The sequence below is a fragment of the Uloborus diversus genome, chromosome 1, assembly GCF_026930045.1.
Source record: "Uloborus diversus isolate 005 chromosome 1, Udiv.v.3.1, whole genome shotgun sequence".
NCBI classification, from domain to species: domain Eukaryota; kingdom Metazoa; phylum Arthropoda; class Arachnida; order Araneae; family Uloboridae; genus Uloborus; species Uloborus diversus.
In genome coordinates, this window is record NC_072731.1 from 31,306,837 (window position 1) to 31,333,011 (window position 26,175).

Consider the following 26,175-nt stretch of genomic DNA (forward strand, 5'->3'; position numbering starts at 1 on the left):
ACAACACAGAAATGAAAAATAAAGTTTCTGGCTTAATTAGGTTAATGTTATTAATCCCTATGTAATTTTTTCGACACTTTTAAATTCCAATTGTATAAATACAGTTATTTTGTGTAATAGAACAAGAAAAGTGACAACAAAAATAACTGAACAAAGGTATTAGTTTGCTTTTTTTTTCCTCTAGGTGCAGCCGCCAAGAGGTATCATTTTTGAATAATACTAAGTACTGTCGTCGACTCTTGATAACTCGGGAAAATTGCGATATGGTAGACTCTTGGCGACTTTTTAAACTGTCGCCAAATTTTTTGTCGCCAAAGCCTAGATGCTATTATTTTCGTTCTGCCGATGAGAAAAAAGGGAAAAAGTATATATTTTTTTTTACTAACCAACTGAAAAACGAATGAAATAGTGTTTTTGAAACAGAATAAAGAAAGTAAACAGTAACTAATTTAAAAAATACTTCAATGCTCAAAAGCACTAATTATCAACTAAGAAAACTCTCAAAATTACATTAAAATACTATCAAACTAGAACAATACTCAAAAAAAACCCATTGGAACAGAGCAATTAATTTGAATAATTTAACTCTCAAAAACACTAATTATAAACAAATCTAAATAAACAAACCCTCAACTAAGAAAACCCTCAAAATTATGTTAAAATACCGTCAAACTAGGACAATACTCAAAATAACCCATAGGAACCGAGTAATTAATTTGAATAATTTAACTCTCAAAATCACTAATTTATAAACAAATCTAAATAAACAAACCCTCAAAAGTACATCAAAACTACTGAAACTGGATAAATTAAAAAAATCGGCATTAAAACAAATTAACGCATCAGAGTAATAAATTTGAATAATTTAATACTCAAAAACACTAATTATAAACAAATCTGAATAAATAATCACATCAGAGCAATAAATTCAAATAATTTAACCCTCAAAAACACTAATTATAAACAAATCTGAATAAATAATCGCATCAGAGCAATAAATTCGAATAGTTTAACCCTCAAAAACACTAATTATAAACAAATCTGAATAAATAAACCCTCAAAAATACATTAAAATACTACTAAAACTAGATAAATAAATTCTACAAAACACGATAAAACGGCAGCAAAGCAATTAACACATCAGTACAGAGTAATTATTTGAATCATTTAGTCATCAAAAACACTTATTATAAACAAATAAACCCTCAAAAATATATTTAAAAAGCTACTAAAACTAGAAGAAAAAAATACTAAAAAACACGACAAAAAAGGCAATAAAACAAATAATCAACCCATCAAAACGGGGTAATTAATGAAAAAATAAGCATTCAAAAACACCATTTTTAACGACACTAGGTTAGTAAAAAAAAAAAATTCCCTCTTTTTCATCGGCAGAAGGAAAATAATTACGTATAGGCTTTGAGGCCAAAAAATTTAGCAACAGTTGAAAAAAAGAAAAAAAAAATATATATATATATATACAAAATTACAATATTAAAAATATAAAACGGCATGGTTGCAAAATTACTGTTCCCCATGTGTGGAATAATCCAATAGCATCTGAGCCGCAAAAAAATAAAAAACGACTTAAAAGCATAAATTTAGAATTCAATCAAATATTAGCCTTTATCAAATTCATTATTTTTAGAAAATTATTCAAAACAAGGGGGTCATGTAACATGAAACACTATTTATTAACCAGCCGTTTTATGAGAAAAATTACATACAGAATGAAATAAATGAAACATCAAAAAGTGATACTCACAGCTTCCGGGGGATCCATAGGTATAATAGGGATCTTGCGATCCCATACATTGAAATAAAATAATTAATAAAATACATTAATGATTAAAAAAAAATACCACGAGGAAGCGATGCTTCAACGTGGAGCGATTTCCGAGGTGGGAAAAGGGGGGCGGAAACCCCGGCAGACCGGTTCGGAGGGGGTGAGTAAGGTTGCCGGTCAGAATTCCGAGGAGTAGAGCGGAGCAGGGTTGCCATCGGAAAATCGGTTATCGCCAAAACAGCTGGCGGAGGAGTCGAGTAGGGTTGCCGATGGGAATCTGGAGGAGCAGGGTTGCAACTGAAAAATTGTTTATCGCCAAAATTTGGCAGCGTCGCCAAGAGTCTATCGAATCGAAATATTCCCGATAACTCGAAGCCTTATGTCTCGAATATTCCTTTATCTCAAAGTTTTCATTCGATCCCAAAATAATTTACTGTTTTCAATGCAAAGTTATCTCGAATGTGCTTCTTTAAAGTTCAAGCATTTATGAAAGTTTCGTTTTCGTTTTATGTATAAAAATGCAAAGAAAGCGAAAAGAAAAGTCCCCCCCCCCCCTTTTAACACATTGCTTTGCTTATCAGCTTATGTGAGGGAGATAATTTATAAACTGTAGTGCTCTTTAATGAGCATAGTATTGCGAATTTGAGTAAAAGTATGGGATACAGCTATTTTTTGCTTTGGCTGATGGCCTAAAATTTCATTGCCAGCTATTATTGAGGAGCTGATTCAAATAATCTGATTTTGGGACAAAATGACAAATGCAATTTGCAACTCCAATAAATTATAGGGAGCGCTTTAGCCACTGTCTAATGATGGATGAAAAAGGTAAAACAAACAAATGCCCTAACTTATAACTTGCTTTGACGCTTAGTGAATGACAGTAATTTTTCATTGTGTTTGTGGGAAGCTTTCTTTTCAATTCTTCTGAAATTACATCACACCATCAGCTGTCTGAAGCCTGTAATTTACTCCAAAGAAAACACTTGGAATGGAATGTTTTTTTTTCTTTAGTATTGTTAATCGCCGCAAGGTAGCGTATTCAAGCTCTAGAGTTGCAAATAATTGAAATCAAGAAAGAAGAAGTTGCGCCTGTGACATAATAAACTTAATGACGTTTTAAGATGGCGATAAAAAATGTAAGCAGTCAAATTGGACTACTTTTTCAAAATATCCTAATAAAATGTATTCTCTTTGAAGATATTTTTACATTACTATTAATTAATTTTATCCAAACTATAAGGTTGCGTTTGCCAATCTTGACTGGTCGACCGGTGACTAACCGCAGTGTTCTATAATCTACCAGTCGACCTCAATTTAAGCTGTTAATTGAAGCACGTGAAATTTTTGACCAATATTAAGTATTTTTTAATTTGGGTTATTCGTCTGATGTCATTAGGTGTCATGTGATCAACCTACCAGTAGCTATCAGTTGAGGTCGCTGAACATAGCCAATGTGTTAACCATATCTATCTGTTATTCCTGAAAAAGAAAATAAAAATGTTCTTCAGAAGGCTGGAAAAGGTGCTTTCAACAACTCGAATGACTGATTACTCGGAAGGTTTTAGCCAGTCCCTTGAGCCCCAAAGCAGAATACTTTACGATGTTCTGCAACGTAAAATTATCTGACCAAAATTCTTCTGCATGTTCTTCCAGCATTGTGCGGGTAAAAACGTGACATTTCCACAAATTGGGTGTCCAAAATCTAAATCGTTTCAGATAAAAGTTTTCTTTTTTTCTTCAGTTTTTAAAAATGGACTGTTGTTATTTATTTCTTTAGAAATGAGATATTTTTGGAAACATCACATCAATCAAATGACTAATTTAAGAGCACTGAATTTATAAAATTAGTTGATCATGAAAGCTATAAAATCAAAAAAACTTTAACAAGGTGCAAAACCTAAATGATGCTCTCAAATTTTTTTTTTTCTTTTGCTTTCTAAAATGCATAGAAAGAACTAAGATATTGAATTTAATAAAAATCCAAACATAGGCGTCAAACCCCGTGTTTTTGGTTAATTTTGCATGGCGTGAAGGAGCAGTAAAAAAATGTAACTAAATAAATGAATTACTAAAATAATAAATAAAAAAAAACGAGTTTGTGTTGCATATAATAAAACGCTTCAAGACTTTCTAAATGAACTAAAAGATTTTCTGGATGCAAAGAGATTGAGATCTCAAACAAGACACTTAATTTTTGGTGATGAACGTGTTTTAATGTTGGCATGTTTCCAAAACATACATTTATGATGCAAATTGCAGTGGATGAAGATTGATTGGAAAAAATAAGGAAAAAAGGAACCAAAAACATTAGAAAAATCAGAATCTTTTCAGGTTCATCATAAATATAAGATTGCTATGAGGCCTGAAAAAGTAAAGCAAAGAGGGAAAACTTTACAAAACAGACATAGAACGCTGGAAAAAATATCATCCCTGTAGGGTGCTTAAAGGCATAAAGCAGGTTGTAGGCAGTCAAAGATTATTTTCTGCATTTTTGCAAACATCTTAATTTTGTACAAATTCTGCAGATTTCTTTAAATTCAAAGTAAATCTATTCCTGCAAAGGACTTATCAAATTCAACAGCACGAGCTTTCCACCAAGTTATCGTAATTTGCTATAATTTTAGTTTTCTTCTAATTTAATGAAATATGCAGAATTTTTGCAAAATTCTTTCTTGAACTGGAAAATATTTGTAGAAAATCTATAGTTTCTGCAGAAATTTCACAGAAATCTGTAGAATTTCTGCAGAAAATTTATCAGAGTTTTGCTCTCACATTTGAACAGAGATGTTCTGCAGCTCAGGCATCTGTTCTGCAACGTACGTCGCTTATTTAGTAGTATTCTGCTTTGGGGCCCTGGATACTTAGAGTTATCGAGAGTTCACTGCATTTAAAAAATTCATAGTTAATTTAATGCTCTTAAAATTAACTATATACGCTTTTATTCCAAAATCAGTTCAAGTTGATCATTTAATAATGTAGCTTACAGGCCTGCCACTAGGCATCTTCTGAGCGTCCGCTTGCAAGGCAAACAATGGCGCCCTCTCTCTTTATATAGCTGATTCATCAAAAAAAGGGGGTGCTAGGGGGGTTGCCCATAAAGCTACTTTTTGGCGGGTGAGTCATAGGGCTATATTACTTGCTGGTAAAATACTGTCCACGGTTTCAGAGGGTTAATGACCTCCTTTATCCGCCCCTGACTTGATTACTTTTGCCTCTTTTTCGAGTATTAGGGACAGGGTTGGCAAAAACCCAGGTTTTTTTTTAAAAAAAGCCCATGGACCCAGGGTTTTTTGGGATTTTTAAAATAAAACCCAAAAAAACCCAACTACAGTTGGGATTTTTAAAAGAAATGGGGGTTTTTTTAGGGAAAATGTGGGGTACTTTTAGCATATTGTAGCGTAAATATATGGACAAAGTGCAAAAATTGTCTTCAGTTTAAAAAAAAAAGCTGGAAATCTAGTTAAAATTCAGCATTTTCTGAAGAAAAGTATAAAAGACAAAAAAACACAAGAATAGTGAAGTTTCAGTTTTTTTAATTTTCATTATTACCAACAGTTAAGGCAAAGTTGCTTCTCTAGTGATAAAATCTATTGTTCGTTTTTAATTACTACATTTTTTTTGTTGCATTTTACTTTATTGTATTTCATTTTGTTATGCAAAACTACTGTAGATCCTCAAGTAGTTTAAATCCCTTTTTACTGAATTCCAGCTTAATCAAGATATTTCTTTGAATTTTATGTTGCCTGTTTTTCTATTTCTGTGTACAGAGTAAGAAATATTCGACTTTTTTGTAAGATAATGCAAATGCTGTACCTGTTCTGTTTTCTGTCGACCGTTTGAAAAATCTGTTTATTTCTAAAAAATATACCTTGTGTTTATTCGAGATTTGTGACGTGTTGGTTTGCAGAAAATAATTCACATGAAAGCCTTTTAACTAGATTAGTTTCCTCTATACAATCCACAAATATTGAGAAAATCAGACGTGACAGGACTTGTTCAAGTTAATTTGAGTTATTTATCGACCAGTTTAAGAAAAAAGTTAAATACATTTATTTAAAATCTTTGAAGTATTTTTTTAATGCCGTTATGAGTTAAGAAATACTATTACAGTTCGAAATTCATTTTTTATGTTCATTGTCTGTGGTGAAGAACAAATAAAAAAAAAGTTTAAAGTGTGAAAGTATTTAAATTAATTAATTTTTTTAAAAACTTTTCAGAAAATTAAAAAAAACCCAAAAGTGGGCTAATAGTCCAGTCAATGAGCACATTGTAGCGTACATGGAATATGCGATAATTTTTGTCTTCAGAATATTGTTAGGGGTAGTTAGTAACTAAACATACTGAAAGTCCCCGATCTTGGGGGGTGAGCTAAAGGTGGGAGGGAGGGGGAAGCAAATTTTGGGTTTCTTGAGAAAATGTCGGGAACGGTGGAAAAAATGCGTTTGAAATAAAAATTCAAGCTGACTAAAGTTACTATGAAACTTTCTACACATATTTGTCAAATTTCCAATAATTTTCTGGGTTTATGTTATGAAAAATCGATGATTTCCGGAAAAATTCTCTCTTTTTGTCAAACATTTGTTCCTAGTGCCTTCCAGGATCAGTATTCATGAAAATTGTCAATGACAAAGTTGTATAGCTTTAAATTTCCTTTGATTTGATATGCTGTTTTGCTATATTTTATTCAACCAATCAGAAGTTACAGAATTTAAAACACGCACTTTCATGGCAAAAAAAATGGAACACTTGCCATTTACAAATTTCAAACCGACTTGAAAGGATCGCGCACTTCCTCTTTCTTCAATGAATTCGACAATCCTGATGGGCAATAAAGAAGTATTAGAAGTATTTGTGGATTATTACAGCACAAATGATGTTTAAGGTGTGTGTGGGGGGGGGGGGGGCTCGTGAAATTGCGACTTTGTGATATGGGGGAACGAAAGAGTAAGAAGTGTGACATCAAGCATTTTTTAATACGAATATGTGTATGAAAAGAAGCTTGTAAAATAAACTTTGTGACAAAGGGAAGAACAGGGGGGGAGGGGGTTAAAAATGTTGAAAAAAAGTGTGACATTATTTATATGAACAGCCCTTTACCAAGGAATCGGACAAAGATTTGCAAAATTACGTATATGCAATATGAATTGGGGTGGGCTGAGGACGTGCAGAAAGTCAGCACTATAAATACTGTTTAAGGAAATTGATAACGACATTGATTTAATTTAATCTGAATTTGTTGTTACTGATGATACCTATAGTCTACAAAACTGTTTGGCAAAAAGCAGGGTTCGTACAGGTCATGGAAATCTTGGAAAGTCATGGAAAAAAAATAAGTGAATTTCAGACCTGGAAAAGTCATAGAAAATTGAAATTTCCATTAAAAGTCATGGAAATTTATTTCAAGTCATGGAAAAATATCCTGGACAGAGATAAAATAACATTAACTAATAGAGCATTACAAATATTGAGTGATAGCAAAAAAGAGTTATTAAAAGTGGAAAATTTGAACTATCCCAAAATCAAATCTGAATTTTGAAAAATTATTGTATTCACTTCTGTTGCAGCTGCTTGCGTTTTTTGGGATGTGATTTTACTGCTTGGACATCTCTTATTTTGAATTTACTGTTATTTTCAACACTTCTTATGTTTTATATTATGTAGTAGCGAACTTGCAAGTTCTTGGTTTTGTCACGCCCGCTCAGAAAAGCAATCCAATTGCATCCGAGTTTGATTCCAGTACTTGTAAAATCTTTGTTATTAAATTTATCAAAGTTTATCTTAATTTGTTGAAGGTTCTATAAAATAAAGATCTTTAGTCAGGCGATAGAATACAGAAAAAGGGGAATTCTAATACACTAAAGTTGTACTACAGTAGTGCCCAACATACGGCCCACAAAACTAATCCATGCAACCCACTGCTACGTTCAATGTCAAGAATCGAACATGTTCTGGACTTTCTGAATCAATTAATTTATATGCATTTAAAAATGTGAAAATAAGTAAACAAATCATGTACTTTTGAATCAGATGATTGATTCATTACTGAATGGTTTTTTCAAAAAATATCTGGTTTAGAAACATAACTAAACTATGGGGCTTTACTTTAAAGAACCAAAATACTGTCAAGTTATGTGGATGATTAAATGCGCTGTTGGACACTAAAAGGCAACTTTTGAAGCAAATTTATTGAAACTTAATGATGACTCATTCAACCTTTGTCTCATTCATTATTATTCTGCTTGTTTATATATATATATATATAAAAATTAGACATTTCAGCATCATAATTTTAGTTTCACTGCATTATTACTTTACTTAAATTTAAGTGATGAAGACAAATAAGAATAGTTTAGTTTTTTAGGTGTACACTTATATTTTTTCCATTACGAGTAAGTGCTTCAATGAGGCTGTGGCATTCCTATAGGCGTTGTGCTAAAGCTCATTTCCAAAACTTTGCAAGTTTGAGATTAAGTAGTGTTATTCTCTTCGTAAACAAGGTCATGAAAATTTTTATTGAAGTCATGAAAAAGTCTTGGAAAAGTCATGGAATTTTTTCATCCAAATCGAGTATGAACCCTGAAAAGAGACGACTGTATAAACCATTTAGCAAATTAATTTCCTTACTGTGGCAGATACAGAAATAGTTTTTGGAGGGGGCCATGAGAGAGTAAAAGGGAAAAGTGCCTCCAAATCAATTTTTCATAACTAAGTTTTCATGAAATCCTTTTTAAGTAATTCTTTAAAGAATTTGTGCTATTAATAAATAAGTTTAAGAATATTTAATGGAATAGTTGAATTAATTTTATTCCTTTGGGGGCGTCCCCTCTTCCCCCCTCTCTCCAATAAAAAAATGCCACTGGCAACAAGGTTTTTTGTGCTTTACCAAACAACTTCTAGCATCAGCACTTATTGAAAGAAAACACATTATGCTATCTTGTTTAAATTTTTTTGTGCTCACTTTCTTTTTTAGCATGTAGTTTTAAAAACTTAACATGAATTTGCTTTCTTTTAGAACAAGTGGTAAAAGTTGGTCAGCGTAGGAAAGTGAAAAATAAAAAGCGATTTATAGATAGTTTTAAATAAACTTTTATTAAATGTGGCAATTATAAACACTTGTTAATGCAAAAATAAAAATGCTGTTTTTTCAGTGGTATTTAACCAGAGCCCAGTAGTAGACTTGCTTTTTAGTTAAAAATTGAATTATGTATTTTTTATTCAATTTTTAATATTTAATTTTAAAAATTGAATATTAATTGCATCACTACTGTCTGCTGTCATCTTCACGAGGAAAGCTCCGGCCGTAAAGTCTGAGCTGTCTACTGCCATATAGACGGACTTCGTTCATTTTCTGCAAGGGTTAGCAGGAGGTTTTTTGGACTCGTCTTCTCGCCTTTGTGCAGTCATACGGGTTTTTCCAAAACATTAAGCTCCCCTTGAAAAGAAAAAAATTTAAAAAACCCCGACTGAGTCGCAACTGTAGAATTAAGAGGGAAAATTGAAAATCCTTTTAAAAGCCTTATACTATTAAAAATCAATTTCAGTCATTTTATTTGCGAACAAATAGAAACTGGCAACAGATAAAAATTTTAAATCATTGTGTTTAATTTCCTTGTCGGCTAACCATTAATTTGGTGATCAATCGCGTGCATAAAGGCTTAGCCGGTATTAAAATCTGCTTTAAAAAATGTTATAATTCAAATTATATGTAACATGGAAATTCCAAACACTTTCTACCAGATACAGAAAAAATCTCTTTATTCTGGTATTAAATTTTGAATAATTTAAAAAATATTTTTTCATTGCAAAAATCAGAAAAAACCTTTTAGAGGTCTTCATTAATCAATATCTTCATTAATTAATGTCATCCAAAGACACAACCTAGCTAAGAACACCCTCGATCAACTTTCCTTTCGAACAAATTTTTTTTTTCAAAATCGATCCATCCGTTTTGACGCTAGAGTGCCACGCACAGATACACAGACACGTCAAACTTATAACCTCCTTCCTTTGTGTGTCAGGGGTTAAAAATGAGACAAGCCTTGTGGCTATAGCAATAGACAGGTGCAGACAGTTCGGCGGGGGCTTTTCTCGTGATGGACGGACAGTAAGTTATGTATGGTTATTAAGTATTTAAAACTGTATGTATTGTTTCTTTAGCGCTTCCTTCAAAATAAAGAAATTCCTCATTAATTTTCTGACATTATTATTATTATTATTATTTTTTTTTTTTTTTTTTTTGAAGTTGATAATAATTGATTCTGTACTATATAATTGTACATAATAAGTGTCATCCAACACCATTAGATTCCTTAAAAAGGCAAGCTACTGATCATCGATCTTAGTGATAAAGTCCAGCAGCACATTTCAGTGTGTGATAAAAAGCAATTTGTCAGCTTTTATTATGTTAGTTTTTAAAGTGTTTGATGGTGGTTAGTAAATCTGCACCTGCATGATTCTGGGTTCTGTCTATGACATTATTCCAATGACATTTCTGAAATAATTAAATATGTAATGTTTTATTTTTTTCTTCTTTTTCCTTTTAGATGGATAGCATCAAATGTGAAAAATGTGGAGAGATGGATATGGAGGAAGTAAGATTTTTTGTTTTACTATGTTTTCATTTATTTTGAACGTAATCTTTAAAGCTTGTAAAACCTATTAACAGTAAACATTTTTAAACACCATAGAGACAGCTGTTTTCTTCATACTCACTTTTCTCTAAATGAAATGGGATAGATTGAATAAAATGTACTTTCAACATTAAATCTGTCAGACTACTAAAGCCATATTGTCTGTAAATTGTTTCAGGAAAAAATAGTAAATCACTCATTCTTTCATTTTCTCACAATATTCAACATATCAGCCTCTTTTTTTTTTACTATCTACACTAAACCCTCTTACTTATCTTTGATTCATATTACAGTGCCCGCCGCTTATTAAAATCACATTAGTTCTGTGGACATTTGATTTAATAAAGTGGCTGATTTTATTAACTGGCATTCAAAAAAAAAAAAGAAAGGTTTTGAAGTTTTAATACTCTAAAAATGAATTGAATTACTTCATTTATTTCTGTTTTAGGTATTTCAAAATACAGTCATCATTTTAACTAAACATTAGGTACATTTTTAAAATTATTTGCACAAGGATCTTAAAATATAGGTGTATTGTTGTTTGCTTAACAGAATCGGGAAAGCAAAGATTCAATATTGTTTGCGAGTTTACAAAGTGTTTTTGTAACGTTCAACATTATATTTTTCTCTTTGTTCTAAAGTGCATCATACATTACCAAGCGCTTTTCTGACATCTATTGAAGAGGCAAATTTGACTCTGAGTTTTTTTCATTTTCAGAGACTGATTCCTTCACTTCTTGGTGCTTCTTTAACAATTTTTTAAGTATGATGTCAATAAGTTTGATTTTATAAAACGGCAATAGTGATTTTATTAAAAAATTGTGTTTAACATGTTTTGGTATTGTAATGGTTCTGTTCTTCCAGATTTGATTTTAAAAAGCTGTTGATTTTATAATCTCGTGATTTTATTAGTGGCGGATACCGTACATTCAATAGTCGAAAAGTTCACAGCTTTGGACCAGAGGTTGTGCTCATTCTAGGATTGCAGGGACATAAAATAATGATCATTATTTTGAATTATTAAAGCAGATTTCAAGCAAAAAGAACAAAACACATAGTATAAACTTTCTCATCGAATAACATATTTACAGTTATGGTAAGGTCACCAGTAACAGACAAGTGTCCAGTAACTGTAATAGACAGTCATCAGTTTGAATTTAAATAATTAGCCTTTTAGGTGGGTAAAACTGTGACCCATGAATACAGTGCAGACATCTAGTGTAATCAGAGTAAATTTTATGAGCCAGTTGGTATTTGCAAGGCAGTCCAGAAGGTTGTGAACAGCCACCAAGCATTCAGCTGGTGTTTCCTGTTCATTTAAATTTGATAAGGCTTGAGTTCTAAAAATAAAGAACTTTTACACTTTTTGAAAAGAAAAGGGAAATGTTGTCTATTACTCATCCTGTCTGTTACTGGGTCCCATCAGATATTTTAGTGTCAGTTACTGGGGGTTGGAATTTTTTTTGAAATTGAGCAAATAAAAATAGAATTAACTAATTCAGAGGATCCAGAAGCAGCCAAACATTAGATGGGATGCATTAGCATGAGAGAAAAATAGTTTAAAAAGTATAACTATTGTGTGTTTTCCAGAAGAAGGCACTTGACTCCCCCTTCCTCACGTGATATCCAATTATTCTTTTTCGCTGTTTTCGGCAGAAGGCATATTTGGATCATAGCATTTCGTCTTAAAAGCAGCAGTTTTTAAAATGTAAGAATAACGAAAGTAGAAACAGACAAGCGAAGCAAGCAATGTAAAGGATACTAAGACTTATTTTGCATATTAAAATGCACGCCAAAATTAAGGTTGTCTTATTTACAAGCAGAGACACCTTTACTGATGACCTTGGCATAAGTCTGCATTCGAGAAAGCAGGGAGAAGTGCCTTCTCGTGGAAAACGGACAATGCATTAAAAGGCTCAGAAAGTTGAGTTAACCCGAGAGCGATGTTTTAAGAATGTCTGTGACTTGTGCTGTTACCATATATGTGGCCAAAAATACTTAATTTTAAAAATGTGTATAACAGAGTAAAAACGGAGAAACAACCTGCTTTAAAACTTTAATTTGAAACACTAATTCAAGTTTTATTTTTTCATATATTGCATTACAAATGATCATTTAATCTGAGTAGCACAATTTAGTTTCTTTATAAATGCTAGATACTTATCTCTTAATGTTAAAAAAACAAGATAGATAAATTTTAAAAAAACTTTGTGAGCGTAATTTAGGTTGGCGGATTTTAGGCACTCTACTGTAACATGAAATTAAGAGGTGCAAAAGTTGAAAATTATTTTTCCAAGCATGTCTTGTCTTTGAATATATTTTATCCAACTCTTAATTCTTGACATTCAGGAGAGTGAGCATGAGAATAGCCAGCTGAGGAACATTTTTGGTTTTTGCAATGTTTTTATTACTTCCAAGATTTTTGCTATTATGGTTTTATTTGACTTTATGAGACAATTTATGTTGGAGCTTAAAATTTAACCTTGAAAATTTATTTTTCCGTTAAATTATGGACATAATATTAGATAGAGATGATAAAAGCTTCTGGAAAAGAGCAGAGTCCAGGAAAGAGTTTATAAGGGTACTTATAGATTTTCGGATAGAGGATTACATGTAGGAGACAAGGTTGTAGTTAGAAACTATCGTCAAGGTGACAGAAAATGACCATTTGGAACTGTGAAAAACAAAGACGGCCAACTACACTAGACAGTAGATCTGAATGGTCTACTCTGGCAACGTCACATCGACCAAATACATGACGGGGGAGACATTGAAGATGTCAACAGGGTGTGCCGACCTTTCTTTCGGGAAAGATCCAGTGACGTACCTCCTGAAAGCGGTCCAGCCAACAATGACAGCAGCAATCTCTATGGAGACCAGTTCATGCCTTCGGAGATGACTGATGTCTGACCAGAAGCCGCCAGACCTATGCCAGTTACCAAGATGCCAGTTGAGCCAGCAGCTGCACATGTTCCACTTCGGCATTCCACCTGCACGAGAAAAGCATCAAATAGACTGGGCTACTAAAGATTAAAAAAGGAGGAATGTGGTGTATCGAATTAATCAAATTCCGCTATTTTAATCGTAGTGACATTCTCTCAGAACAGAGCAGATCTAAACGGACTCTGGAGTTGTGCTCATTAGCGACACTCTGTCTTGTATTTAGCATTATGTATTAAGTCAATGTATTTATAAGAATAGTAAAGTCTTAGTGTTATAATGTGTGAATGATCAATTACCAATTACATGTCCCAGTGAGTATAGGTTCCCTAAAAGGAACCATAACACACCCAAAGGAATCTTTTACATGCAGCATAATCATACGACATGGCCGCTAATGATTTTCTGCATCTCGAAAATCCACCGACTAGCCACTGTGGGTCTGAACCCAGGACCAAAGCATAGAAGGCCAGTGCCTTCTATGCTTTGGCCACCATACCACCCAGCTGACTACATTTTCAAACAAACAAGTTCTAAATTAGAAAGTTTGACAATCTTGAGACATTTGCCCAACATAGCAGAGTCATGGGCTAATTTTCCATATCGTCCCCACTCGACCATCTCCGATTTCGATGAAATTTTTAAGAGGTGTAGAGAAGCTTTTGAAACTAGCCTATGCAAATTTTCAGCTTCCTAGATCTGAATTCTGAGGATCTAGGATCTCCGAAAAATGTGACCCAAAATGTTGGATCAGCTTTTTTGCTAAATTGCTATATTTAGACTAAGTTTTTAGAAAATTTTATTACACCGGAAGCCTGAAGTTTTAGGCGCTTAAAGTACATTTGGCCGTTAATATATTCAAGTATTTTTGTGAATTTGAGCTGGTTAGATTTTGTGTAGCATGCGCGTGAACTTGTGAAAAAGCGCAATGGGGAAAATTTTTCCTGGATTTTAGGTTGTCATAAAATCTGAACAAAAATTATTCAAAAGCTCATGCTTTGTGATTCCATTGTAAAAGTACTTGTTTTTAATGGATTACAGTTGCAGAGCTTAAATATCTATTTTCTAAAATATATTGACATCCAAAGTAGCTATCAAAACCGTTCAAGTGAAAAATATCCTATTTTCAAAGCGCTATTGCTAAAGTTTGTCACCTCGCATCTTCTTTTTATTAAAATCATTAGAAAGAACAGACTTTTTCCTTTTAAAATAAGTTTTTTCTTCAATGATGTTCTTTTGTTTAAGGATAAAAAAATAGCTGAAAATTCGACTGTTGTAACGAATTGCAATATTTAAGAGCAAATTGTGGCAAATTTTATCACTAAGGGCTTAAAGTACTTTTGGTTTTCAATACGTTCTAGTATTTTTATGAATTCCAGTTCATCAACTTTTTTGTTGCACGAATGCAAAGTCGCAAGAAAAACGCAGTGGAGAAACTTTTCCTGGATTTTAGAATGTCATCGTTCTACAATAAATAAAGAATTTTGAATGCCGTGGACACCAACTAATGGGATTTTGCAACTGTCATTAGTCAGAAATAGGTTTTTAATTTTCTTCTTAAAAATTCTTTTGCAAATTAAATGCGTTAGAAACAGAAAAAATCCTGTTCTGGAAGCACCATTCGCCATTCTTTATTTATTGCAGATCAAGATTTTCTCGCTAACGACAAATAGAATTTCAAGCTCATTTTTTTATGCTTATCTGAAAGAACACCATCGTAAAGAAAAACTATTTTTATAGGAAAAATCTGTTCTTTCTAATGGTGCCAACAAAAAGATGATGCAAGGTGACAAACTTGACCTACAGCACATTAAAAATAGGCTATTTTTCACATGAACGATTTTGACAGCCACTTTGGATGCCAATATCTTTCAGAAAATCAATATTTAGGCTCTGCAACTATAAACATGTATTTTGACAATAGAATTATAAAGTACAAGTTTTTGAATCATTTTTGTTCAGAATTTATAACATTCTAAAATCCAGGAAAAAGTTTTTCCACTGCCTTTTTCTTGCAGCTTTGCATACATGCTAAGTAAAAGTTAAAGAACTTAAATTCATAAAAATACTAGGATGCATGGACAACCAAAAGTACTTTAAACCCCTAAAATTTCATGCTTACAATGTGATAAATTTTGCCACCACCTGCTCTTAAACATTGCAATTCAATACGACAGTCCGAAATTTAAGCTCATTTTTTTATCCTTAAAGAAAAAACACCATCAAAGAAAAAACTTATTTTGAAAGGAAAAAAATCCGCTCTTTCTAATAGTTTTAACGAAAAGAAGATGGACAGGGCATATTTTAATGTTTTTTTTTTTTTTTTTTTTGAACAATTGCCCACACAGTCAAATAAAATTGTCCTCACAGTTAAATAAAATTTCCCACCTACATACCACCCCAGTAAACGTCTGGAGAAAGTCAATTCTAATGTCACAACATATTCAAGACGTTTTGAATCAATAATACAAGAAATTATCCTATCATCAATAAATCTTCTTAAAGATAGAGTTAATGACGAACAGTCCAAAACTTGAAAAACTGCCAAAGCCTTATGTGTTGCTCCATCGGAGAAATTTTACTTTCCAAACTGTTTCCGAATGAAGTTTCTAAATTTGCGGATTCGGTATGTGAAAGCTGGCCGCTCATTGATCAAATTCCAACTCTCCCAGCAAATTCGGACATTGGTTCCTGCACTTCCACAAGACTGAAGAAAATGTTCGTCGTATCCAAAGGGCCACTCAAAAAGTTGCTTGGAACACTTATCATGGCAACTCCCTATTCGATGCAGGTGGAGCGGGTAGTTTCCAGTTATAATATAGTCAAATCGTACCATCCTGCCGGAACGACAATTGAACCAATAAATAAAAGATTGAATATTGCTATAAATGGCTGTGAGACGGCCTATTTCAACCCGCGACCATCCGTCATAAAATTTCTGTAAATTAAAAACCGAAGAGAAGGAAAACCAGAAGCTGAACTTTTAGAGAGGTTTTATATGAAATCTTTTTTTTTTGAAAACGACAATGTTATTTGAATTTGGTTATATTAAAATGAAAATGAATGGTTGTATTATAATGAATGAAATTAAAAAAATTCAAAAACTCAGTGACTGTTTGAACTATTTTAAACACTGAGTCACAGCGTTTATGTTCTTTACACTCTTTCCTATCGAACAAAACGACCATTAGCAATAATTTTCCTAATTCCAATTTTACACTCCAACTCTTTTTTGACGATTATTCAACTAATATAAACTGCACATTTACAATCCCCTCCCCCCTTCCGAGGAAGTTAGAGTTGCCCACACAGTCAAATTTCTTTGAAATATGCCCTGAGATGGGAAGTAACAAACTTGAGCCATAGCGCTTTGAAAATAGGCAATTTTTCACTTGAACAGTTTTGATAGCCATTTTGGATGTCAATATCTTTTAGAATATAGATATTTAAGCTTTGTAACTGTAACCCATTAAAAACAAGTATTTTTACAATAGAATCACGAAGTATTAGCTTTTGAATATTTTTTGTTCAGATTTTATGACAACCTAAAATCCAAGAAAAAAATTTCCCCATCGCGCTTTTTCACAAGTTCATGTGCATCCTACACGTAATCTAACGAGCTCAAATTTACAAAAATAATGGAATATATTAACAGTCAAATGTACTTTCAGGGCCTAAAATTTCAAGCTTCCAGTTTGATAAAATTTTCTGTTAACTTAGTCTAAACTTGGCAATTTGGCACAAAAAGCTGATCCACCGTAATGGATCACATTTTTCAGAGATCCTCAGGATTTGGATCTAGGAAGCTGAACATTTGCATAGGTTAGTTTCGAAAGCATCTCTACACCTCTATAAAATTTCATCCAAATCAAAGATGGTCGAGTGGGGACCCCTAGGTCACTTGCCATGGAATGACTCAGCAGCTAATTTTAGATCGATATTTTTGAATGCTTGAAACAAGGCTGAAATCCCTTTGTCAAAGGTCAGATAGACTGTGGCCTAGTGGCAGAGACAGGACAACCCTGAGACATGCAAAGCAAATTCTTGACATAGTCTGCAGACTATTTCTTAGTTAAGAGAGAAGAAAAATCTGAAATGTTGAAAGAAAAAAATACTTGAATTTCAGCAGAGGAAGATTTGTACCATATTTTCTGGGATGTACATGGATCTACTGCTAGCATGTACTCGTGTAATTTTTTTAATTTAGCTTTTTATTTTTGAGCATTTCTCGGAGTGGATTTAGATTTTAATATTGCTTTAATGTTGGATTATTCTGCAGGCTATTTTTTGTATTTTTAATCTGGATTGCACACTGCTGAAGAAAATTTTGCTGCTGAGGGCTGTAGTAGTTGTAGCTAAAAATGCAAAGATTCAATTTCAATTATTCCTCTATCCAGAAATGTTTAAAGGGAAGGGCGATTGATTTTTTTACATACCCATTGCTATGTATCCTGATTTGCAAACATGTAGGACTTCAATTTAAAAACATTTCCAGGGGAGAGCCCCAAACCTCTGTTTTCCTAATTTTAACATTATCAAGGATAGCCTACAATTACATTTTCTGAACTGCAATATCAAAAATTTACCAGTGGCGAGTCTCTCAAGGGAAGGGCAATGGCACCGTATCTACCTTGTATCTGTGTTTGTCTTCCATTAAGTAAGCATTTTTGCACAAGTTTTTTCTCAGAACTATCAACCATTCTTCTCACCTTTTAAAAAGTATTCACCTTTTTTAACCCTTCTTTGATTATGTTTTTCAAGAAATGTATAATACACATCATAACTGACTATTACAAGTTGCAATTAAACATTTTACATGAGCTAAACTAACAGTTTATTGGAATTATTAGATTCTCACTGAAAGGTCTGAAAACCCTTTCCTTAAAAATAATCCTGATGAGAGGCTGCCATTTAGAGAAGCTCATATGGACTGAGTGTAGAATCTATTAGGACTCTACCGATGCATCGGCACCAATGGTTCAACAATTTAGCCATCGGCATCGGCAAGCATCGGCCTTAAAAAACATCCAAAAGCCGATGGAATTGGCCGATTTTTTTGAAAAAAAAAAAAAAGACCTTTGTTGTTTTACTATTTATTCCAAAGTAAAGGGAGTTATTGTTTTCATATAAAATTATTTACTTAAATTTCAGTATGAATTTCTATTTTAGTCTCCCTTGAAAGAGTTTTTAATACTGCATTCAGGTACCAAACAATTTAATTATTGCGTTGTTTCTTGCGGCTGGATGTACGTATGTATCTCTCATAAGTCATAACTCAAAAATGGTAAATTGTAGAAGGCTAAATTTTTGCATGTGGGGTGTGTGTACGTTCCAGTTGTGCACTTCCCTTTTTGTTTTCGATCGGGTGTTCTAAAAAGCCTATTTATTAATTTTTTTGTGGCTATTAATTACTTATTTCGATGCAAAACTAATATACCGTCTCAGACTGACGATCATTTGGTGATACATTGCCGAATCGGAGACCATGGAAACAAATATGAGATGGCGAAACCGGTTTTGTTTCATTTTGTTAGATTCCCTTTGAACCGACGGTAATTTATAATTTTCGATATTTGTAATACGTATCACAGTAATGCAGTCTTTTCTGTATCGCTTCGGCGGAGCTACCAGTTTGGGGCTCGTCGAAATACATTTTGGTGCTCTATTTCTCTGTCACAGAAGTTGTAAAACATTTTCATTTATCATAAGCATTTTTGTAATTCCTACGGTTCCCCTAATGGTTATGGGGCCTCTCGCGCAATTGCATCATTTGCTATATGTTAAATACGCCACTGCACGTCAAAACAAAATCTGGTGCAAGTTTTAAAAGGGTTTTTCTACTCAATGATTATGATTATTTTGAACTCTATTTTTACGACTATTTTTTGTATTTCCGAGAACACTTGCGTGCCCCTCCTCCCACTCCCTCAATTTCTGAAATTAAACTCCAGTTGTACTTTTGAGTTGTTTAAAACTAACACTATTCATAAAATTAGAGATTTTTTTTTCAAGCTTTATCTATTGTTTAGGAAGAATTTAGAACATTAATGTAAAAAATTGATCAAAGACGTTTTGAATGATGACATAATTCGGAAATCAAAGAAACTTTTCAATTTTTTCTTCGGAAGTGCTGAAGTAGATTCAGAAACTCTTCCGAGGCATTGGTGGTAGCGATTCTGTACTAAAAAAATGAAGCCGAAGTTGGGGCCGAAATTTAATGTTGTGAATTACTCCAAAATCAGAGGGTGAACCCCTTAACCCACCCTCGCCGTTTCAAGCATTTCTTAAATATTTAGAGATTATTTATTTTGGTCAAGAAATGTCATTTTGCATATTTCTTATACTTGTTTCATCAATATTTCGTAATGCGCCCTCTTTTTTGCATCATTAATAGCGTTCGATTTGTTTTTCTGTTGTAAGTAACTATTTTTATGCATCTATATAAAATCAATGTGTAAGTTATTTTCGTTTTCATCATATTTTCAATTTCTATGTATTAGAGAAAAGTTTCAAGGATTTTCTATTATGCAATTTTTTCAATTTTAGAAAAATATTGTTAAATTGAAAAATTTAATTTTAACTTGTTTTTAGTGCTTCATAAAAGATTAAACAATCAAATTGTTCAATATTACGTGTGCAAACATCAGATCAAGTAGTATATGTATTCAGTTATTAACTTGGGGTAAATGTTTATTGTGGCTGCGTTTTAAGACCTTCGCTCTTTTTATGACTATTTCTTTTTTCCGCAAAATTTATGTCACTGTTATAGCTTTTATGCAAAATGCAAACTTTTCTGTTCATAAATTTTAAACAAGTATAAAAATATTCCTGCTATGATTTAATATTCTAATTTATCTGTTACTTTTTTGTTTAAATCGTTGACTAAAAAGTCTACGTGCAATCTTTCCACTTTAATTGCGTAATTTGTTGACGGTTTCATAGTTTTATTCTTAATTTTTTTTAAATAATTAAACAACATAATTTAATGTTTTTTAACTATGTTTAGTGCACCTAAATCCATACATTATTACAATATTACAGAAATCTTGGTTATACATTCAATTTAAAAAACAAAACAAATCAATTGGTTATTAAACAGTCTCTTTGTTTTCTTCCTTTTTTTCTTTCTTTTTTTTTTTTTTTGTCGTTCTTTGTCTTCCATCATAAAGCAGTCAAAAAAGGAGAAGCATAACTACACCCTATACAGATTGTACGTAGTACGATCCAAAAGTTCGAAGGACAAGCTGTATCAAACCTTGCCCAGAATAGTTCACATTACCGAAGCACATCCACCTTCAAGAGGTCACCTTGAGGGGCTATGTACTTCTGCCAGTGTTCATATAACTTTTGGATACACTCCTGGAAGCCATTTTTTCGCTACCTTCTGTGATGCAGCTTTATCTTCTCTTGACGGATGAAAGCGGCGTCCATGCATTTTTGTTTGCTGGGAACATGTAAAAGTCACACGGAGCTATGTTCGAAGAAACGTTATGTTATTTGTTTGACATATCAGAGCATTGACCAATCGAACCGTGCATCCTCAACATGAAGTCGACTTCTTCCCCACGATGAAGTTAAAGCAGCAGCACAAGAGGCCTTACAGGAGTTTGCGATAAATGTCTTCCAGGAGTCCTTCTAAAAGCTATACGAACGTTGGCAGAAGTGCATAGTCATTCCAGGTGACTATTTTGTAGATAGACGTACTTCGGTAATGTGAAATATTCAGGGTAAGGTTTTATACAACTTGTCCTCGAACTTTTAGATCAATTTACTATTTCATAACGTTTTTTGAGTGACGTAAGTCTACGCACATGAAGACATCACAAGAGAATTTGCGATAATTAACTAAGTAGGGGTTCAAAATGGATATTTTGGTCATCTATATGTTCTTAGTTACATATGCATGTACAGATGTGCCGAAAAAAGTTGTGAAGTTTAAATTGAGTGATCGTAAAATAGAAATTTAGGTCAAAATCTGTTTTTTTATTTTATTTTTTTGTGATAACAATTCCTTATTTGGAGCAGGGAAGTAAAGTGAAATGATTCAATGATCCTTTAAATCCCTGACAATCTTATCAATTTATTTCTGTTATTTTTTTTTTTTTTTGCCATCGGCAATCGGCCATCTTTGAACAATCGGCCCATCGGCCAAAAAATGCCATTGGTCGAGCCCTAGAATCTATTGACCTTTGATGCGAGAGTTACTCTCTTTTGTACCTCCAAATACTATATGTTCAAAATCTAAATGTTTGAAAAGTTCTATTATTCACGATTTTAATTATATTTGTTTGCATCTATTGCTCAATGAGTAAGAAAAATTGTTATATTAAATAGAAAAAAATATTCTATCTATTAATTATATAAAAGTTGAACAATTTATGAGCTTTTTAGTATATATTATTACTAAGATTTGAAATTTTTTTTAGGATCAGATCTGTCATTCATGTGGCTTCTGTGTTGATGAGTGGACTTTTCAAACAGATGTTTTCCTGCCTAAAGAGCAACGGAAGTCATCAGCACACAATGGTTTTGGTCCACCACGTTTATATTTAAAAAATAAAAAATCTAAATCAGGACTGCAATCACCATCTTTCAAATATGGAATGGATGTTCTAGAAAATTTGTGCCGTATTTATACTATAACTAAAGAGCAACAAACCGATATTGAGTCTTTATTTCAAGGTGCATATTTTGCAAGGAATTACAGACATCGCAAGGCCATTGAAGCGATGGTGGGGTGTTGTGTGAATCAGGTATTAAACATTAACAATGTGTCTGCATCTCTGACCGATTTGTGTTCAAAATTGAAATGTGATAAAAAAACATTTTTCCGCAGCAAGAGGTATTTTGATAATTGGTACACCCATAGAAGTGTTAATGAAACTTCAAGTGGTGCTTTATCAACACCTGATAGAAAATTTCAAGAGCTTATATTGCCTACTTCAGTTGAATCACATGTTTACTCCCTATTTATTAATTTAAATGATAAAGATAAACCTGTTTTAGTAGAGAAAACTAAGCAGTTGGTAAAATTGGCAAATGCTTGTTGGTTGTGTGAAGGGAGAAATCCCTATAATGTAGTTGTAGCTTGTGCCTTCCTTTGTTGGAAATCTCTTAATCTTGGACGTAGAAGAACAACTTTTCAGGAATTTTACTCAGAATTATCGTTAAGTGGGCCAAGTAGGGCATCCAAAGCCTATGATGCTAGAATTTCAGAAATCACTAATGTACTACTAAAACTTGGAGGCAAAATTCCTACTTATTCTAATAATAGTATTACCAAAAAGAATGTGTTATATTATTTAGATTATATCCTGGAAAATTTTGAAACATTATGCAATGATTTGTTTAAAGTTATGAGTCAAGAAGCTATGGATCAAGAGAAATACACCATGTTTAGAAATAAGCCTAGTAAGAAAACATTAACTGCTCCTCCTGAAAGCATTGAAGAATATGACTCAGATAAAGAAGAAGAACCTTTAGACGATGAGGAAATTTCAAGTTATCTACTTACAAGCAAGCAAAAAACTGTGATCGATAGAATATTGGCTTTAAAATGATGAGCTGACTACAACGTTAATATTTGGGTCAGAAGCATTGAAAAAAAAAGCCTGCTATTAAAATAAAGGACGAAATCACAAAGAAAAAAATATATATACATGCGTCAACTTATAAGTGCAGTATGAAATAGGAGAAAAAGTCTTAGATATTCATTTTTTAAGACTTTCCATTAAAATTTCTTAAGCAAGAAAAATATTGGTGTAGGAAATTAGTTTCCAGGATTTTATGATCATGGAAGATATGCCAGAAGACTAACACTGTACTTTTATTGCACTCATAACCTAATTGTATGTTTAATTACATTCTTAAGCATTTAAAGTTTTAAAGATGTAGACGATTTCAAGGAAATTAATATTAAAATTTTTTCAGGGAATAACAACAAAACAGTTGAGAAACATATTTTTAGTTATTGACTTCATTGACCTCGGAGACAAAGACCCCCTCCCAAACCAATCCACTTCTATCTTTTCCATCACTGCATGTTTGCATTTAAATAATTAATAACTCTGATAAAGAAAGTAATAGCATAAGTTAAAATAATGCTATATAAATATCCTATAAATCTGTAAAATATTTGTCAAAATTAATTTTAAGAATTACTGTTGCAGTTTCAAACAATTATTTTTTTCAAATTTTTGTTTCAAAAGTTAGTATTATTTCAGTAGCTTTGTGTTTTGAAGTTCGAATTCTGATTTTACATTCTATTTTCTTTCTTTTTTGTGGGGGAAAACACTTTAATTTTGAGCAATTTATGATATGAGTTATTCTCTGATGTTTAAAATCTAAATGTTGTAAAATGTGTTTTTATGAATTACGTTCTGTGGGTTCTCTGTTTAATGACGATCTATTTAATGACTTTCTTTATTTAAAGATGCATTCTACTTAAGAACGATTTTTTGAGGCACCTTGAAAGTCGTTAGCTAGAGAATCAACTGTATTTATTTATTCAAGTTGCCAATGTATTTTCACAAAAAGTTACAATTCCAATAAAAAAATTTTGTAACATTTAATCAGCCATGAGTTTTGCTACATGTATTGATGTTTCTTAGTTTAGTGCAAGACTTGTAAACTCTCTATAAAGTATAAACTCCAAAAAGTGTCTGTGTTAAGCAGCAAGTTACCGTAAGCCAGGGCTAAAGCAAAACTATGCAATATACAGACATCCGGTTATTACGGATCCAGAAACTGCAGTTTTGTCCTTGTTATGGACCAATCAGTCTAGAATAGTGAATAACTGAGCTGGAGGCAGATATAATCTCGTTGAAGCCAAGAATGCCAACAAACTGGTAGATAATGTATGTTTATCTCACACAGTCTGCAGCATGCTTCAGTTCAACTCTTAAAGACAAAACTTAGGTATTAGGCAGTAAGCCCATAAGCCAACCTTAGCCCTGGCTTATAATACCTTCTATAATATCTATATAATATCTTCTATTTTAATGTTTTCTTTGACCCCCTACTTTTTTGGTGTAGCAGCTGCCTACGGTAATTGACCCCATATGCTAATTACTGTATTTATCCTATGCTTAAGAAAATTTTATTAAATAACTCATCCTATTTCAATAATATGTTTTCCTTCCAATTCCCATGCATTTTGGAACTTTGTGATCCAGGCCAATTACTTTGTTACTCGTAGTACTAACCAATGTAAAAAATAGGCCAATTATTATGCTTCTTTCAGTTGGAGCATATTCCTCAACATTTCTTAAAAACTGAGTTGAATTTCAAAATAACTCAATTTTATATAAGAAAAAAAAAGAGAAGTTTTAATGTAACCAAGCAAAAAAAAAAAAAAAAAAATCAGCATATTTCAATACAAAAAATGAAAACCCTCATAATTCTCTCATGAACATTCATAATCATGAAAGAAAAGAAGAAAAGAAACCATAACTCTTAACCACTGCCTAAGCATACTTCCTTGCATCGCCACAAGGAAAGTGATAACTCAAAAATTTAAAAACCTACTAGCTATTGATTTAAAATTTAAATCTCTTTCTTGCCACTAAACTCCCATAAAGTTAGCTTACATAACTGCTGCATGGTGGTGTAAAAATGATATAATCAACAGTGACACATCATTTAAAATTTCATACTTTAGAAGTAAAATTTTCGAACTTCTATTTTTCATTATTAATCTAGACAACAAAAACTAACCAGTGAACATCACATTATAAATTTTTTGCACTTATTGTAATATTTGAGACAAAATCATTTAAAAATACTACTGCATAAAACCTTGATTTTTTCCATTGCTGGGTTTTTGTTTTCGAGTTGTGTCACTTTTCTTTTCGGGGTGGGATATGATTACAGTGGAGTCCTGTCTTACGCGAGGGATGCGTTCCAGGACCCCTCGCGTAAGTCGAAATTTCGCATTGTGGAAAAGGGTATGCGTAAAAACTTAATAAACATACCCATATAGTTAAAGACTCTTGTAAATACCACCTCAAACTGTTGAAAACCATTTCTTAACTATACATTACTGTTTCTCACATAAAAAACTGAATTTTTATTTGCGTTTTAAAACAAAAAACTGTTTTATTCAACATAAAAAACTGCTACGATGCACAAAATCAATGATCAATGGGGAAGAAAGACGTAAAATAAACCACTACGATACATACATTATGTAGTAAGAAAAACAAATGCACTAGTTGTACTGTACAATAGATCCAGTAATGATATTTAACTTAAAAAAGCGCAGATGGTGATTTTATGCAGCGTGATCAAACCGTTATTCTTATGTAATTTTAAATGCACAATAAAGTTGCTTTACCAGTTCTTTCATAACGTTTCCATTCTTCCTGGTTTCTTAAATTCACAATACAAAAGCAGCTTCCATTTTCAAAATTTTTGCATTTTGCTTAGAAACTACTCTGTGAACTTTTATGGATTTCCTTTCCTTCCTTTTTAATTGCAGATATGAAAAATTCACCCATACCTAATTGTCGTGCTACATTTAACGCATTTTATAGTTGTTCAAGCACATAATCTTTAGTTTTCTTTAATTGTCAGAAACTTTCTCTTTTTCATTCTATCTTCAAACTTTAAACGGAACAGCACTCTTAGGTGTCATTATATTTCATCAACTTTGACATATAGAATGAAAAAAATAAATGGAAAATGAGGAGTAGTTATTTGTATAAGCGATGTTCAGACTAGTATGGTGTGGGAACTTCCACTCTCAGTGATGCCAAAGGGATGAAGGTCATTCAATGTAAAAAAATTTTAATATCCAATAACAAAGTCGATACTTTCACA

The 26,175-nt window shown here is 32.4% G+C and overlaps 1 protein-coding gene across 2 annotated transcripts; it reads left to right on the top strand.

Moving 5' to 3' along the window:
• LOC129234522 (transcription factor IIIB 50 kDa subunit-like) lies at positions 1–25,911 on the top strand. 2 transcript variants are annotated; one of them, XM_054868529.1, is made up of 3 exons: positions 1–156; positions 10,330–10,377; positions 21,783–25,911. In XM_054868529.1, exons 2-3 carry the CDS (start codon positions 10,330–10,332, stop codon positions 22,914–22,916), a joined length of 1,182 nt encoding a protein of 393 aa, XP_054724504.1. In that variant the 5' UTR covers positions 1–156; the 3' UTR covers positions 22,917–25,911. The 2 variants fall into 2 exon arrangements, with proteins under 2 accessions (XP_054724504.1, XP_054724503.1); XM_054868528.1 differs by lacking the exon at positions 1–156 and adding an exon at positions 3,256–3,307.
• The last annotated feature ends 264 nt before the right edge of the window (positions 25,912–26,175 follow it).

Bases quoted from the DNA above. Each gene is read 5' to 3' on its own strand.
- LOC129234522 (XM_054868528.1), top strand. From the start codon at position 3,284: ATGTTCTTCAGAAGGCTGGAAAAG. The intron at 3,308-10,329 runs GTGCTTTCAACA...TTTTCCTTTTAG, and splicing joins TCTTCAGAAGGCTGGAAAAG to ATGGATAGCATCAAATGTGA. The intron at 10,378-21,782 runs GTAAGATTTTTT...AATTTTTTTTAG, and splicing joins GAGAGATGGATATGGAGGAA to GATCAGATCTGTCATTCATG.